This window comes from Erpetoichthys calabaricus, chromosome 1 (genome assembly GCF_900747795.2).
Source record: "Erpetoichthys calabaricus chromosome 1, fErpCal1.3, whole genome shotgun sequence".
Classification (NCBI taxonomy): Eukaryota; Metazoa; Chordata; class Cladistia; order Polypteriformes; family Polypteridae; genus Erpetoichthys; species Erpetoichthys calabaricus.
Window position 1 is genome coordinate 230,603,584 of NC_041394.2, and position 16,868 is coordinate 230,620,451.

Here is a 16,868-nt window from a genome sequence, read left to right on the forward strand (position 1 = left end):
AATTATAAGAATTACAAGAATAGATTAGATATAACCTGCTCTCCTTCTCTCCCCCCTTTATCCCCCCACCCCCCCATTTTGCCTCCCCACATGAGGCTAGATCCCACTTCGCGATGTTCCAGTCCTCTGACATACGAAGAGACAGAGCACGTCCAAAACAAAACAAACCCCACCCTGCAGCGGTGTTACAGAATTAAAACAGAGATATCTTTTGCAGTTAAATTCTTAATACTATCTGCCGAAAATGTTCTCATTAACAATATTTAAGCTTGAAATAATCTTCAGCGCTTTTAAGTTAAGATATTAAGATTAAAAAAAAAAAAAAAAAAAAACAACCCTGGGAATGATTTTAAAAACTAGTCTAGGATAAACCTGGTAATTCCTACTGTAATAGTATAATGGTAATTGTATAAATAGTAGAACAAGCAATAAACCAAGGGTATGAAGTTAAACAGTCTACTTTAAGGTATAGTAAAATAAAAAAAATAAAACGAATCCTACTTTAATCACTTCCACATTTTCACACTCACGTCTATAACTCTATAACTCTGATTAAAACATAAACATATAACATATAAAGTCCAGATTAAAAAAAAAAAGAAAATAAGGGATGTATAATTATAATACCAGTCTCTTTAAACATGGATCCAGAGATCAGATCATAGGTCCTTCCCGTGCCTTGATAGAATACGGCTCTTTATTAACTTTCAAAAAAGTGTCGGAAACAGCTTCTTTAGTTCTTTTTCAGCTTCTTCTTTGCTGAAGAAAATATAATGTCGATCTTGAACTTCCACTTTCAGTTTGGCAGGATACAAGAGGCTGTATTTGATATCGGCTTTCCGTAGCATCCTTTTAATGTCGATGTAGGATCTGCGTTTGGCAGCTGTTGATGGTGAGAAGTCAGGAAAAATACGAATAAGATTATTTTCGAATATAATCTCTTGCTTTTGTCTGAGAAGTGCCATCACATCAAGCTTACATCTTAGTCGCTCGAAGCGGACAATAAAAGACCTAGGTTTAAAGGCGCTTGGTATCTTTGTGCGATAAGCCGTGGCTGTCTCAATGTCGAGTTTAAAGTCATCTCCAATTATTTTAGACAGTAATTCTACTGCAAATTTCACTGGGCTTGAGCTTTCTCGTTTCTCAGGTATACCCTCAATTCTTATATTATTTCTTCTGCACCCATCCTCCAGGGCTGCAAGTCTGTCTCCAAAGTTTTTGCATTCCAAGTTCGCAGCTGTGGCTTTTTCATCGCGTTAGATGCCAGTTGTTCCGCTGTTTCCACTCGAGCCGTGAGTCCCTGCTTAACGTCTTCCAGCTGATCTGAAACGTCATTAATATGATCATCAAGCCTTTTCAGTTTGGAATTAGTTTCTTCAATGTGTTCCACTAATTTCTCCAACATAGCTTTAAAGTTCACGTCAAAACGTTTAAATAAACGCGTTTCCTTATCTTTGTTATCCTTCTTGAGCTCAATGGCCACCTTCTTAAGATCATTTGTGTTATCTTTCTTAAGCTCCTTCATGGCCGTAACCATGGCAGTGGACTGTGTAGCGATCATCTCTTTCAGTTCGGACAGTTCGCTTCGGCTTTCGTGCTCCGCAAGTGAAAATGCAGCTCCTGTTACAGGCTCGCGATGAGTAGATGAGAGCACATCCTGCAGAGCCCTTTCTAGTCTCGAATGATCCTCAGAAATCGGCTATCCCTCGCGACCTATATCACTTGCGCCTTCGCTCCCATTTTCACTCTCGACTGGAGACGATACAGTGGAGAGGGGTCCCAGGAATTCTGCGCACTCTTCTGCCTGTTCCAGTTCAGTCTCCGTGAGGCCATACCTTACACTTGCACTCAGGCCGGAAGTCTGTCCGGACTTTGATGCAGCTTTAAGTTTCTTTTCTGGTTCTTTCTGACTTTTCTTCTTGTTACTCATGCTTGTATATTGTAGTGGAAGTTCCTTGGTCGGGTTAAATACAGGATACCTCTAAATAATATGAAATACGTGGGAAAATAAAGCCGCTGCTAGCGGAGCTCTGCTTCAGACGTCCATCTCCTATAAACGGACCAAACCAAATTTCCTCAGTTTTTTTATTTTTAATAAATTTGCAAAAACCTCAAGTAAACTTTATTCATATTGTCCTTATGGGGTGTTGTGTGCAGAATTCTGAGGAAAAAAATGAATTTAATCCATTTTGGAATAAGGCTGTAACATAACAAAATGTGGAAAAAGTGATGCGCTATGAAAACTTTCCAGATGCACTGTATACAGTGGAACCTCGGTTCACGAACGTCTCGGTACACGTACAAATTGGTTTACGACCAAAATGTTCACCAAACTTTTGCCTCTGTTCACGACCACACACTCGGTATATGAACAAGCCAGTTTCCCTTTGGTTTGTACATGTTCAGTCTCTCCCTGTGCATTTCCTGTGCAGCAAGCAAGAGCGAGAGAGTGCGACACACACAGGCAGCACGAAAGAGAGAAACGTACTTACAGGCAGCATGAGAGAGAGAGCTGGACGCATAAGGTAGGAAGGCAGTTAAAGAATGCATTGGGCTTGATTTTGTTTTCACCTCTGTTTACAGCGATCGGTTCGTAGCGTGCATTGTTGCAATGTTACTTTTCTTGGTGGTGTATTAAATTACGGATTTTTTCAAATGTTCATTTTTTACCCTGTGCTTAAAACTCATTAAAAAAAAGTGTTTTTAGCCAGTGGTTGGTAGCGCTATAGCGCGAACTATTGCAGTGTTAGTTTTCTCTGTTGTTCAAGGTTTTCTCAGTGTTATTCAATGTTTTTACATTTAGATTACTATTACGCTGTGCATTCTATGGTTTAATTAACTATATCTGTGCTTAAAAACTTAAAAAAAAATATATATTTACATACAGTTCGTATGGTCTGGAACGGATTAATTGTATTTACATACAATCCTATGGGGGAAATTGCTTCAGTTCACGACCAAATCGGTTTACGACCAGAGTTTTGGAACGAATTATGGTCGTGAACCGAGGTTCCACTGTGTGTGTATATATATATATATATATATATATATATATATATATATATATATATATATATATATATATATATAATATATACTAGCTGATTACCCAGTGGCTTCGCTCACTGAGTGCAAGGGAAAAAAATAAAATGTAGTCTATAAGTTATTAAACAGTAAAACATTAACATTTAAGAAGTAAAGATACATTGAGCACTACTGGAGTGGTTTCGGGTAAACTACATTTTAAAGGCGGTATAACACAACAGGTAAGTAGTAGTAACAGCAGCTAAAATGTATTTGGCTCATCTGTCACTAGTAGATCCCTTGTGAAAGGTGCTACACAACCGCTGTGGTATAGAAATTACATTTTCTATGTGATCGTCCAAATTTCTGCCTGACAACCTTGCACTATGTGCCTGTGATTTAAGAGAAAAATAATTCTGATAAATGTGGACGCTGCCCTTCAGTGCTTAACCGGCAGAAGGTCCAAACAATTCCCAAGTCCAACACTTTACATGAATTGTCCGTACATCTTCTTAGATGTAAACTCTCCATCTTCTTAAAATAATTGATCACAAAAGCAACCTTGAATGTTGCGGGGTTTTAGTGACCCGAACTCACCTTAAGGGACAGTAAGTAGTTGTGCAGGGCAATTTACAAACAGAGTCCTGCTTCGATGGCACCGATTACACTCATTCGCAAAGATTTCCACTCACCTGAGATCTGACGGGGCACTTGAAGTGTCACAAACAGTGTGAGAAGAGAGGACGCTGCCCGAAACTGCGAAGCTCTTGACCCAGTGGAGCAGCCAGACATTCCGCGCCTCCAGCGTCCACTTTGTTCTCACGACTCCTCACCACTGAAGGCAGTCTCGTCTTCATATTGTTTACAGCTCGGCACAGTTAAAAAGTAGAAAGATGCAAAGCTATTTTCCTCATCTCTTCTACTATCAAGTACTGCCAGCTAAAAAAAAGTTAGAATGTGGCAATTTCCGCAACAGTCACGTGGACGAATAAATGAAACTTCTCTGTCAGAACGCGCGGACGGCTCAGCGCTGTAGTCCAGAGAGGAGGGCTGGGAGCGGGTGACGCGAGATGCACTTCTATGAGATAGATTGGCGTGTTTGTGTTTACTTCTTTTCAATATCAGTAAAATAACTGTCACACAAATAATAACAATTTGTAAAGACAATATAAAAATGGCGTCCACAAACGAAGTGATTAGTTCCTGCATTATAATATGTTCTGTGGTCATACGTAATTTCCATATCGCGTGGTCATACTAATTTCCGTTTCATACGTAATTTCCATATCGTGTGGTCATACGTAATTTCCGTTTCAAACGCGAAAAGAATTTTTTATATATACTAGCAAAATACCCGCGCTTCGCAGCAGAGAAGTAGTGTGTTAAAGAGGTTATGTAAACATATATATACATATATATACATATCTACATATACACATATCCACATATATATATACATACAGTAATCCCTCGCTATATCGCGCTTCGCCTTTCGCGGCTTCACTCCATCGCGGATTTTATATGTAAGCAAATTTAAATATATATCGCAGATTTTTCGCTGCTTCGCGGGTTTCTGAGGACAATGGGTCTTTTAATTTCTGGTACATGCTTCCTCAGTTGGTTTGCCCAATTGATTTCATACAAGGGACGCTATTGGCAGATGGCTGAGAAGCTACCCAACTTACTTTTCTTTCTCTCTCTCTTGCGCTGACTATCTGTGATCCTGACGTAGGGGGTGTGAGCAGGGGGGCTGTTTGCACACCTAGACGATACGGACGCTCGTCTAAAAATGCTGAAAGATTATCTTCACGTTGCTACCTTCTGTGTGCAGCTTTTAAGTATGCTGCACGGTGCTTCGCATACTTAAAAGCTCAAAGAGCACGTATTGATTTTTGACTTTGTTTCTCTCTCTTTGCTCCTGATGGAGGGGGTGTGAGCTGCCGCCTTCAACAGCTTTGTACCGGTGGTGCTTCGCATACTTAAGCCAAACAGCCCTATTGATTTGTTTGCTTTACTCTCTGTTTCCTTTGAAGAGGAAGATATGTTTGCATTCTTTTAATTGTGAGACAGAACTGTCATCTCTGTCTTGTCATGGAGCACAGTTTAAACTTTTGAAAAAGAGACAAATGTTTGTTTGCAGTGTTTGAATAACGTTCCTGTTTCTCTACAACCTCCTGTGTTTCTGCGCAAATCTGTGACCCAAGCATGACAATATAAAAATAACCATATAAACATATGGTTTCTACTTCGCGGATTTTCTTATTTCGCGGGTGGCTCTGGAACGCAACCCCCGCGATGGAGGAGGGATTACTGTATATATATATATATATACATACATACATATACACACATTCATAAACACACACATATACATATATACATACATAGTGCGTTGTAACACGGGCTGTGATTGTTACATGAGAGGGAGACGACAAATCACAGCTTCCCGCTTTCTAATCGGGCCTGTGATTGGTGCTTTGACGGATGCCCAGATCCCACAGTATGTCCCCTTAGAAGAGGCGTTAGGCAAGTGTAATTGATTAGTGGTGCTGCAAGTTTAGCTTTACACCTGTTTTTAAGGCTTATTGACTGAAAGGGGCTTTCATGAAAAAACTTAGGGCTTTGCTACAGGATACACCCTCCACAAGTTAAGGAATTAAAAATAAAGGTATATATTTCTGTTTTATTTAAAGCTTTTAAGTTTGTATGCGGGCAGTATGGTGCTGCAGTGAAAGGTGCCAGTTAGGAGACCTGGGTTCGCTTCCCTGTGTGGAGTTTGAATGTTCTCCCCGTGTCTGTCTGGGTTTCCTCCGGGTACTCCGGTTTCCTCCCACAGTCCAAAGACATGCAGGTTAGGTGCATTGGCGATTCTAAATTGTCCCTGGTGTGTGTGGGTGTATGCGCCCTGCGGTGGGCTGGCACCTTGCCCGGGGTTTGTTTCCTGCCTTGTGCCCTGTGTTGGCAGGGATTGGCTCATGTATTTAGGATATAGCGGGTTGGATAATGGATGGATGGACATTTGTATGCATAGCCCCATTTGCCCGTTTTCGTTTTTTTTCATTCTTCAGTAATATTTCGGCAAACCCTGAGCTTGTCAGTTCAAATCCTGGTACTGACACCACTGTGTGACCCTGAGAAAGTCACTTCATCTGCCTGTGCTGCAAAAAAAACAAAGTAATGTAACAAATTGTACCTTAGATGTTGCAAGTTGCTGGAATAAAGGCATAAGTCAAATAGATAAATATGTATTATACACATAGGAACTATTCATTTATTTTCAGTTAAGTCATCTGCAGCAAACCTTTATAAATGAGGGTTTCTCCTTTTTAGATAGTGCAAACTGTTTCTTCTTCATTGAGGTTTTCTCTTGGAGAGCTTTTTTCATTTCATTGAAAATTAAAGCAGCAGCTGCCAAAATATGTAGCTTTCTTATTAATTTTTCAACATTGTGTAAAATAACTATAAAGTAACATAAAAGGTTTAAATACTCGTTATCCTTTTACACTAAAATATTACTAAAGAGATACAAAAAAAGTAAAATGCATATGTTGTTTTTCTTTAAGGAGATTAAATATTACTGAAGAAAAAAAAAAACCTAAAACAGCCAAATGGGGCTATGCATACGAACTTAAAAGGTTTAAATAAAACAGAAATATACACCTTTTATTTTTACTTCCTTAACCTGTGGAGGGTGTATCTTGTAGCAAAGCCCTAAGTTTTTTCATGAAAGCCGGTTTCATTCAATAAGTCTTAAAAAGAGGTGTAAAGATATTGACAATAAGCTATGCAAACCCACCAAGACATGCAATCGTTTAAATCAAGACGCGAGTCGAAAAACACCATCTGATACTATTAGTTAATGATTAACACATTTCTATATGTATTGTAAGCATACAATACAACTGATAATATGTTGCGCTTATTTATCTGGTGTACCGACATTTTTGCGCGTTTAACGGCTGAAATCTAACGTGGTTTGTGCCCTTCAGAATGAAAACAGTTTGCATTTAACTTTTTAATAAAAAGCGAGCTTTTAAGTCTGAGAAATCACTCCGTAAATGCACACGTTTAATTCTTTATCATTTCAAACAACTGAACTATCCAGAACATTTCAGGCATACATCCAACATTCAAACTATGCATAAAAAGCACAACTGTTAAAGGAATTCAGCATTTCTTAATTGAAAATGTTCCTTTAATCCTCAACATGTCTCAATGAGTCGTTCTGGTGGTTTTACTTGACATTTTGATATTCTGGTTAATTGTGTTTGCAGTTGAGATGTTCTTTCCTGATTTATACTTGTTTTCTCGTTAATATTTGTTTCGCTGGTGTTAGTGTTCTGATTAGAGATTATTGGTCCTTTGATGTCTTGACGGTTTCTTCTTAGAACAGCTCCTATTACGCAATTCCGTCACATACTGGTCTATTGTTTCTCCGCTTTTCTGGAAACATGTAAAAAAAACTTGTGCCGCTCAAACATCACATTGCGCTTTGGGTTGCAATACGTTTCGAATTTTTCAACTATTTTGTTCAATTTCATATTGTCTCCATCTTCTTCAAACTGAAAATTGTTATACACCTCTAGCGCCTTTTCGCCAATTACATGTAGAAGCATAGACGCTTTCATTTTTTCACTTTTCCTGTCTGCTTCAATCGCAGCAAGATACAACTCAAATCTCTGTTTAAATCTTTTCCAATTTTCAGCTACATTTCCCTTTAACTGGAGATTTGGTGGGGGCTGTAATCCTAACATATTTTTTTTTTCTTTTGCTAGAACGTCTTAGCGCTTTCTGATCACGTTTTCGGGTTACTCACAGACACGCGACTCGTTCAAAAGCTGAACCTCTTCTTCAGATTCCTCTTCCAATCCGCCACTTCTGACACCATGTAGTGATCTTGTTAGGTTCGTAGTTTAATCAATACACAGGATTGAAAGATATAATAACTTTTTAATAGACAGACTTTAGAGACATTTACTGTACAAGTTACTAATCGTTCTTTAGTTCACACCCATTCTCCTACTTGCATCGGCATTCACAGGCATTACTAATCATTCTGTAAGTATCCCTTAATAGACCTTACTAATCAACTATCATTACAAAATCCAACGTGGTTTGTGCCCTTCAGAATGAAAACAGCATTTACCTTTTTAATAAAAGGCGAGCTTTTAAGCCTGAGAAATCACCCCGTAAATGCTCACATTTAATTGCACATGTGTTAATATGTATGCTTACACGGTATTAAAAGACGCTCAAAAATTAACGTCATTTACCTTCGTTCCCGCGTTTGACTCGTGCTGTAAATCTCTTCCTTGTTTTCAGTTCAAGTGATTACGTAGGAGGCGTGATGACGCGATACGTGACTCCGCCTCCTCCATTACAGTATATGGACAAAAAAACAGGTTCCAGTTATGACCATTACACGTAGAATTTCGAAATGAAACCTGCCTAATTTTTGTAAGTAAGCTGTAAGGAATGAGCCTGCCAAATTTCAGCCTTCTACCTACACGGGAAGTTGGAGAATTAGTGATGAGTCAGTCAGTGAGGGCTTTGCCTTTTATTAGTATAGATATATATATATTATACATACAGTACATAGACATACACTTACAATAACTCTATTTTAATTCCATTTTCCACCTGTTATGAAATGCGTCATTTCTAAAGCAAAGAGTGAGAATCAAGTCTAAAATAAGCCGATCAGTACTAATAACACATTCACTCCAAGGCAGACCAAGTCCCACCTCACAGGGCTGACTGAATGTCTGACTAATATACAATCAGAATATAATGTTCTCATACTCAGTTAATCTTTTTCTGGTTTTTGCTTTCTCACAGCTGTATTCAAGAAGCATTGTGTGAAAGACAGGAGACAGTCCATTATAGTGTTCTGTCATGCACACACTTACACTTGCTGTCACACTGGGTTAGAGTCACTAGTTAACCTAATCTATAAGTGTGTGGAGGTGGTGGAGGAAAACCTACATAGATGCTGGTAAAAATGCACAGCCAACATGGGCAAAAACTAGGCAATGGTTATATGATGCAGTCTTGTTACCCAATGCATTACTATGCCCCACCCCAGTTTAAAGCTCCTCCATAACTCATATTACTTTTAGTTAACTTCTACAATTCTTAAAAGTATAAGCTAGCAAGAGTATGCTGTGCAAAAGTAACAAGTCTTCAACCAAGTAAATGACGAGACTGATAGGGCTTCTCTGATATTTGATATTTAGGTTATTTAAGACAATTAGTAAATGAACAATTTGAGCAATCTCACCATAAAGTATTACAGTCCTAAATTGCTTACATTTACAACTGACTTGATCAAACAGAATAATCCTATTTAAAGCTGATCCTCCAGCTAGGACATTGGACATCTCCAGGTCCATGGATCTTGAGGCTGATCCTCCAATTAGTTGTGAACAACCCAGTCTAACAGAGATTGCATAGGTATTAAACCAGCTAAGAGTATGGAAGCCTGCAGGGATCCGTGGTGTCCAGGGTGAACTTCTCTATGATCATCCTGGCATTGCACACAATCTTTGCTTCCATTTGGGTGATGGGTGTCTTCTCACCTGACTGGAAAACGGAACTTGTCATCCCTATCAGGAAAGGGAAGGGTGATCGCCTGGTTTGCGGAACTACAGGGGGATAACACTGGTCTTTGCCTGGTAAGGTCCTTGCTAGGGTCATTCTTAATAGGATCCATGATCACTTGCTCACCTACCAGTGACCGGAGCTATCTGGTTTTACGCCTAAGAAGTCTACTATTGACCACATCCTGGCACTGAGGGTTCTCATGGAGCACAAACATGAATATCGGCAGAATTTCTTTGCAGCCTTTGTCGATTTTTGTAAAGCGTTTGACTCAGTTCATTGAGCTGCCCTGTATGACATCCTGAGACTTCATGGGATCCTCCCTAAGTTGCTGGCTATAATGGCCATTCTGAACACTGGTAATATGAGTGCTGTTCAGAGTGGAGGTTGGAACCTCTGCATTTTTCCCCATTTGATTTTGAGGTTTGTCAGGGGTGTGTTCTTACTTGTTCTCTGTTCAGTGCTTGCATGGACTGGGTGTTGGGCAGGGTCTTGGGGTTCAGCGGAAGTGAGCCATCAGTTGGTGAAGAGAGTTTTGCTGTTCTTGACTTTGCTGAAAATGCTGTGATCTCCACATCTCTGATCAGGCTCTTGAAAGACTAAGTGAGGATTCTGAGTGTCTGGGCTTGCAAAAATCCTGGGTAAAAACCAAGAACCAGGCTTTTAATGTCCTCTTGGGTACAGTCATCAGCAGTGTGTCTGTATGCAGAGGGAATGTCAGCAGCAACATTTATATCTCTGGTGAGTCTTCCTATGAAGTCAGTAGATGGATTGAGAGAGCATGGTGGTTCATGAGTTTGCTTGAAAATGTTGTGTGGTGCTCCCAATATCTCTGCAAAGGACAAAGGTCCAAGTCTTTAGAGTCCTCGTGCTTCCTATTTTGCTATATGGTTGCGAGAAATGGACGCTATCCAGTAACCTGAGTATCTTTGAGTTCCCCTGGTTTGACTTTTTGTCAATTAAGCGGTTGCCCATGGAGTCCTGAATGAGGCACATTATCTGCATTGTGAGGGAGCGTCAGTTACAGCACTACGGCCATGTGTCACGATTCCCCAAGGGTTATCCGACTCACAGGATCCTCATTGCTCAACCTCACCTGAGTGGCTGGACCAGGCCAAGGGCATGCCCACACAACACCTGGATGTGGCTGACAGATGTTCATTTTCAGAGGGTAGGACTAGACCGTGTGTCTTCCTGGGGGATTGCCAGCAAGGATCCCAATGTGTTTTGTTTTGTGGTGCATGTGGCAATGTGCAGTACCAGTGCATGCTCCCCGACATAAGGATGTGCTTTATTATCAGAAAATCACATAGTTTGCCATTGTGGATGCTGAGTTACTTCTTTTCCACATTTCTTTTTTTGCCTACGCTTGGAATATTCTTCGGAATATACTGTATCTGACTAATATATAACTGGCTATCACAATGGCACAGAGACTGGGGCTGCTGTATTACAATATTTAAGGCTGGGCTGCTTTATTACAACATACCAGACCAGGTTTTGTTCACAACGTCCTTCTGTTCACTTCACTGAATGTAGGTGTAGAGTGCTGTGATAAATTCTTAAATAAAATGTAGTATAAATTTTATAAACCCATAAAGACACAGATTTGTTAAAACACAAAAAACAAAGTAGAAACTAATTGATATATATAAAAAACAACAGTATTTTGTCTTAAATTGATTGTTGTAGTCTTGTTGTCGACGAAGGAGAGGAAAACAAAAGCCTTGTTCCTCCACATTGTGTTTTTTCCTAGGACTTCACTTTCCTCTGTGCATATACTGTAATGTATATTTTGTTACATGGATTAGAGAAATTCAGTTCTGTTTGTATGAGTGACTGTAGAGTACATGGTGTTTTCATAACTTGGCTTGTGTTTCATCATGGGTTGGCTCCAGGATAAATTCTTTTTTTTCTCCCAACCCTGAAGTAGAAAAAAAATTCTATTTCAATTATGAATGGGCATGTGAATATAAATTGTGTAGCATGGTTAAAAGCAGACTGTAAGGCAGAAAATGTTGCAGAGCAGGGGTGTTAAAATCCTGGAGATGTGTGGTGCCTGCAGGATTTAATTCTAACCATTTTCTTAATCAGTAAAAAAACACATACTTCTATTGTCTTTATTTGATTGACCTGGTTTTTAGATTCTAGCAGCTGAACAACAATGAGATGCAAAGCTATCTAATAGATGACCAGCTAAATTGATCTTATGTGTCATTATCTGTCCATCATGCAGTATTTAAATAAAATATACGAAAAAGGGAAAGTAAAATTTTAAAAAGTATTGATCTGTACTGGCCCATAAAACATTTTGATGGTTCTCTCAGAAAGAAGAAAAATTAACAGTTTTGGAAATGTAGCTTAAGAGCACTAAGAAGCCATGAAATTCAATGGCGTTATTTATTAGCAGTAAAAATTGACCTATAGTTAAACTGATTGAAACAAAATTGGCGGCCCTCCGAGAACCGAGTTTGAGACCCCTGAGTTAGTAGGTTATCAGTGGCCTCACTTTGCATCTTAATATTGTTGGTCTGCTTATTTTGGAAAAATAAACAATTAAGTGGTTGACTTTTAAAAAGCAATTAATTTAAAATCAAAGCAAAAAATTGTGTTGATTACTATTTAAGAAAGCAGTTAACACAGAAACACATAATAGAATTATAGAACTGTAATTTTAAAATGAAATGCTTAACCTTAAATGTGTTATCCAGTTACTTGTCATTTTTAATGTGTTTAGCATTCCCAATATGGCAGTGAAAAACATGCATTGAGTTTGCTGCACATGTTTGAGATGCAGTGTTATATTTACCCAGTTACATTAAAATTTTAACATATTGTTACTTTTGTAAGACTGTCTCACATTTGTTGATCATTTGCCACAGTTTTCTTGCTTAAGGTTATCTGCAAGTTATTCTTTACATTCAAGCTAAAGTTGTTCTAGATAAAATGTTACATAAAATATTTACAAGTTAAATGATCTGTATTGTATTTTATGATTTCAGAAAGTTTTCACAACATTCTTGTACTTAATGGAGTTCATAAATTTATTATCAAAGCGGCCATGATGTACCAGACTAATGCAAAACTGCAAGCATCAGCTCTCATGTGCCTGGCTTCTCTCAGTAAGTTCATGTAAACTCCTTTATATTCATGGTAATGGTGCATTGTGTGTTCAGGTCTTTGGCAATCTAGTTTAAATTGTGTCTTTCCCTCCATAATATCTCTATTACTCCCATTTATTAAGCTTATTTTAAAAGAGTGAAAGGGATAAAAACATTGTCAAGATACATGTACCCCCAAAATAATGCTTCACAGATTTTGCTGAATAAGGGATTTATCTGAAAACCTAAAATACTAAGAGTAGTAATATGAAGGCAAAGAAAATATAATTATATCCATCAATAAAAAATAAGATCTCCAGGTTGGGTGACTCACCCACTTGCCCTATGAACCTTTGCCTGGTTAACCCCAATGACCTCCTACCACTGAGCAACTTTTAAACTTTGCAGGGTGTTTATTTTCAGGCAATTGCTGGATACATATTACAGTATGGTTGCCTCGGAGACCATTTCGTTCCTGTAAATGGACATGCCCCAATGGCAGATTTTTTGGACTGTTTGCTTTTTATGTTAAGCAGTCAAGTCCACCTGGGCAAGACAGGATGCTCATTTTGCCATTCGGGAGCAGCCTTCTACCAGTGCTGCTTGTCTTTGTACTACTCCGGTGCATAATTCACCTAAAGGGCTTAATGACTACTGGCATTCCTTTTCTGTTTACACTGGCTTTTTGGACTTGCCCCAAGACCACTAGTAATAACTACGAAAGAGAAAGATATTGCATTTTTAAATCAGCAAATAAGTTGCATCATAAAATAACTCTGCATTAAGACAGGTAGAGATAGTTTACTTTGTTCTGTTTACACTTTGGATTGGTATGTTGTATATAAACACAGTTTTAATAGTAATGTAGATATAGTAAACAGGTTTATTTTATTGTACTGTGATGCAATGAGTACACAATTTGTAATTATACAGAATAAACAATTATGTTTCAACTAATTTCAGTTATAAGAAACAGTTATAGTAAAATGAATTTTTCTCTCTCGAGCTGAAACAATAGTTTTAAACAAAGATTTGAATGAGTACAAAGAGGAAGATGACTTGTGCTGGATTGATGTATGTTGCAGAGCATTGGATTTACACATTGGCAGCAAAGAGGTCCAGGTGTGTATATTTTAATAAATGTTCTTACTGCTGCCAAAAAAGAAAAATCTCAGTCAGAATAAGTGAAAATTGTTGTCTCAAGTGAAAATTGTTGTCTCTTTCAAATCAGGCTGCTACTTCCTGGGCATTGAATAACCTTCTTGTTTATGAGAGTAAGCTTCATGAAATGTTTGGAGATGAAGATGGAAGGTAAGCCTGAAATATCAATTTTACAAAATCAATACATTTTTAATAATACATGGTATGAGAAGTTATTGGGTCTAACTCTCACAACCCCCGTGTACTTTTTAACACATTGAGTTCTGTACTTAATGTTCATGAACCTGTCTTTCTGGAAGCCTCTATGGAAACTTGCGATAAATTTCTTTACTTTTTCTTGAAGAAGGTTGTAAGCACTAGGGCCCTCATTTCACCACCTTCTCATGATCCATCCATTTTAATACCCTGTTTGGCTGCGTTTGACCACTTCGAGCCTGTTACTTTGTCCTTTTTAAAGCAGCTGGTTTTCAGTATGAAGCCATCTGGCTCCCCCCTTGATGTTGTTCCTCCTCGACTTCTTAAGGAGGTCTTTTCTACCGTGGGTCCTTCTATTCTTACTATTATTAACAGTAGTTTAACCTCTAGTGTGGTGCCTAAAAATTTTAAACATGCTGTCGTGCAACCACTGCTGAAAAAAACTGGTCTGGACCACTCTGTTATGTCTAACTTTAGGCCTATTTCCAAGCTACCTTTTTTGTCCCAACTCTTGGAAAAAGTCATCTATACCCAACTGAAGTCCTTTCTGGACGAACATGCAATTCTGGAAGTGTTCCAGTCTGGGTTTAAAACTCACCACAGCACTAAGTCCTCTCTGTTAAGGGTTTTTAATGATATTCTCTTGACAGTGGACTCTAGTGACTGTGTACTACTTATGCGTTTGGATTTAACAGCTGCATTTGACCTGATAGACCATGAGATCCTCATCTCTAGGCTGGAGCAGTGGGTGGGCATCAAAGGTTTAGCTCTCCAATGGTTTAGGTCCTATCTTTCAGATAGAAGTTTTTGTGTCAGTATTGATGATTTTACTTCCACCTCTGTTGCCCTCCCCTGGGGGGTACCACAGGGCTTCATCCTGGGACCTCTTCTGTTCTCCTTGTACCTGTTGCCACTTGGCACTATTTTTCGGAAACATGGTATTTCCTTTCATCTTTTTGCAGATGACTGTCAGGTGTATTTCCCTCTGAAGCGCCAAGGTCCATGTTCTGTCCAGCCCCTGCTTGATTGCCTTATTGACATAAGGAGTTGGATGGCATTAAATTTTCTAAATTTTAATGAGAACAAAACAGAAGTCATGCTATTTAGGCCCAATAGCACCAGTGGGACCCCCTGCATCGACCTTTCCACTGTGACTCAATTTGAGAAATCCATGATCACAAATTTAGGTGTAAAAATGGATTCCATTTTAAAACTTGATAGCCATGTGAACACAATGATAAAATCTTGCTTTTTCCAGTTGAGGAGGCTGTCAAAAATCAAGCCTGTGTTGTCTAAGCGCAACCTTGAAACAGTGATACATGCTTTTATAACATCTTGTCTAGATTACTGCAATGCGCTTCTTTTTGGAATTAGCCAGGCCTCCATGGCTCGCCTACAGCTGGTGCAAAACGCTGCTGCTTGATTTTTAACTGGCACAAGAAAGCATGAGCATGTTACCCCGATTTTGGCTTCCCTCCACTGGCTTCCAATTCATTTTTGAATCCATTTTAAGATCCTTGTATTTGTTTTTAAATCTTTTAATGGGTGTGCCCCTCTTTATTTTTTTGAACTGCTGCACCCTTATGTACCGTCTCGCTCTCTCAGGTCAGCAGACCAGATGCTTTTACACGTTCCAAAGGCACGATGCAAACTCCGAGGTGATTGAGCTTTTTCAGTTGCAGCCCCAAAACTCTGGAATGATTTGCCGTTGCACGTTAGGCAGGCTTCTTCACTAGCTGCCTTTAAATCCTATTTAAAAACACATTTTTACTTTCTGGCTTTTAACCCTGTATAATATGTTGGCTATTTGTATACTTTTTATACTTTCTATTAAGAATCTCTTCAGTTCTTATGTGTGTATGTGTTGTTTTTCTTTGTACAGCACTTTGGTCAGCCTTGAGGTTGTTTTTAAAGTGCTTTATAAATAAATAAAATAAATAAATAAAATAAATATGTTATTAAGGTCTTGCATTAAAACAGATTAAGCACTTGTAAGTTTTAAGTTGTTAGATTTCTTTAGCCTTAATACTGGCTTGACATAAAACAAGTGATAGGACAGAGTTTGATCAGGAAAGCTTGGGTTGTTGCTGAAGAGGTGTTGCTGAGGCCAGCAGGGGGTGCATTCCTGTGGTCTGTGTGTGGACCCCAATATCCCTGTGCAGTGACGGGAACACTGTATTAAAAAAATGTTGCTGTCCTTTGGATGAGATGTAAACTGGAGGGCCTGATTCTTTGTGTTTATAAAAGATCCCTGGGCATCTTTCAAAAAAGTTAGTGCCTGCTCTGTTGTCCTGGCTACATTATCCCATCATGGCCTCATCCTTCCTGGCCCCCTAATGGATCTCTTGTGTCTTACTGATTATCTCTCTCTCATCCCTTCACCACCTAATGACTAATATGTGGTGAGTGTATTGGTGCAAAAATGATTGCTGTCGCATCATCCATGTAGATGCTGCACATTGGTGGTGGCTGAAGTAGTTCCCCACTCTCTATATAAAGTGTGTTGAGTAGTTAGAAAACTATATTTGATATATACATGTAATTAATTAATTATTTGGGAGGATGACTACTTGGTTAGCAAATGTGCCTGATAGATAGGGGAGTGGTGGCTCTGAGGCTTGGGATCTACACTGGCAATCGGAAGGTTGCTGGTTCGAATCCCGTAAATGCCAATAGGGACTCTGCTGTGTTGGGCCCTTGAGCAAGACCCTTAACCCTCAATTGCTAAGCGCTTTGAGTAGTGAGAAAAGTGCTATATAAATGCAGAGAATTATTATAACAAGTTCA

The 16,868-nt window shown here is 38.9% G+C and overlaps 1 protein-coding gene across 3 annotated transcripts in view; it reads left to right on the plus strand.

Moving 5' to 3' along the window:
* Positions 1-16,868, plus strand: part of lrrk2 (leucine-rich repeat kinase 2) — a 305,946-nt gene that overhangs the window by 78,573 nt on the left and 210,505 nt on the right. For all 3 annotated transcript variants that reach the window (XM_051934956.1, XM_028812383.2, XM_028812390.2), the window contains exons 8-10: positions 12,627-12,746; positions 13,732-13,847; positions 13,957-14,036. In XM_051934956.1, coding sequence (XP_051790916.1) covers positions 12,627-12,746; positions 13,732-13,847; positions 13,957-14,036 — 316 coding nt within the window. The remainder of the gene's footprint in view (positions 1-12,626; positions 12,747-13,731; positions 13,848-13,956; positions 14,037-16,868) is intronic.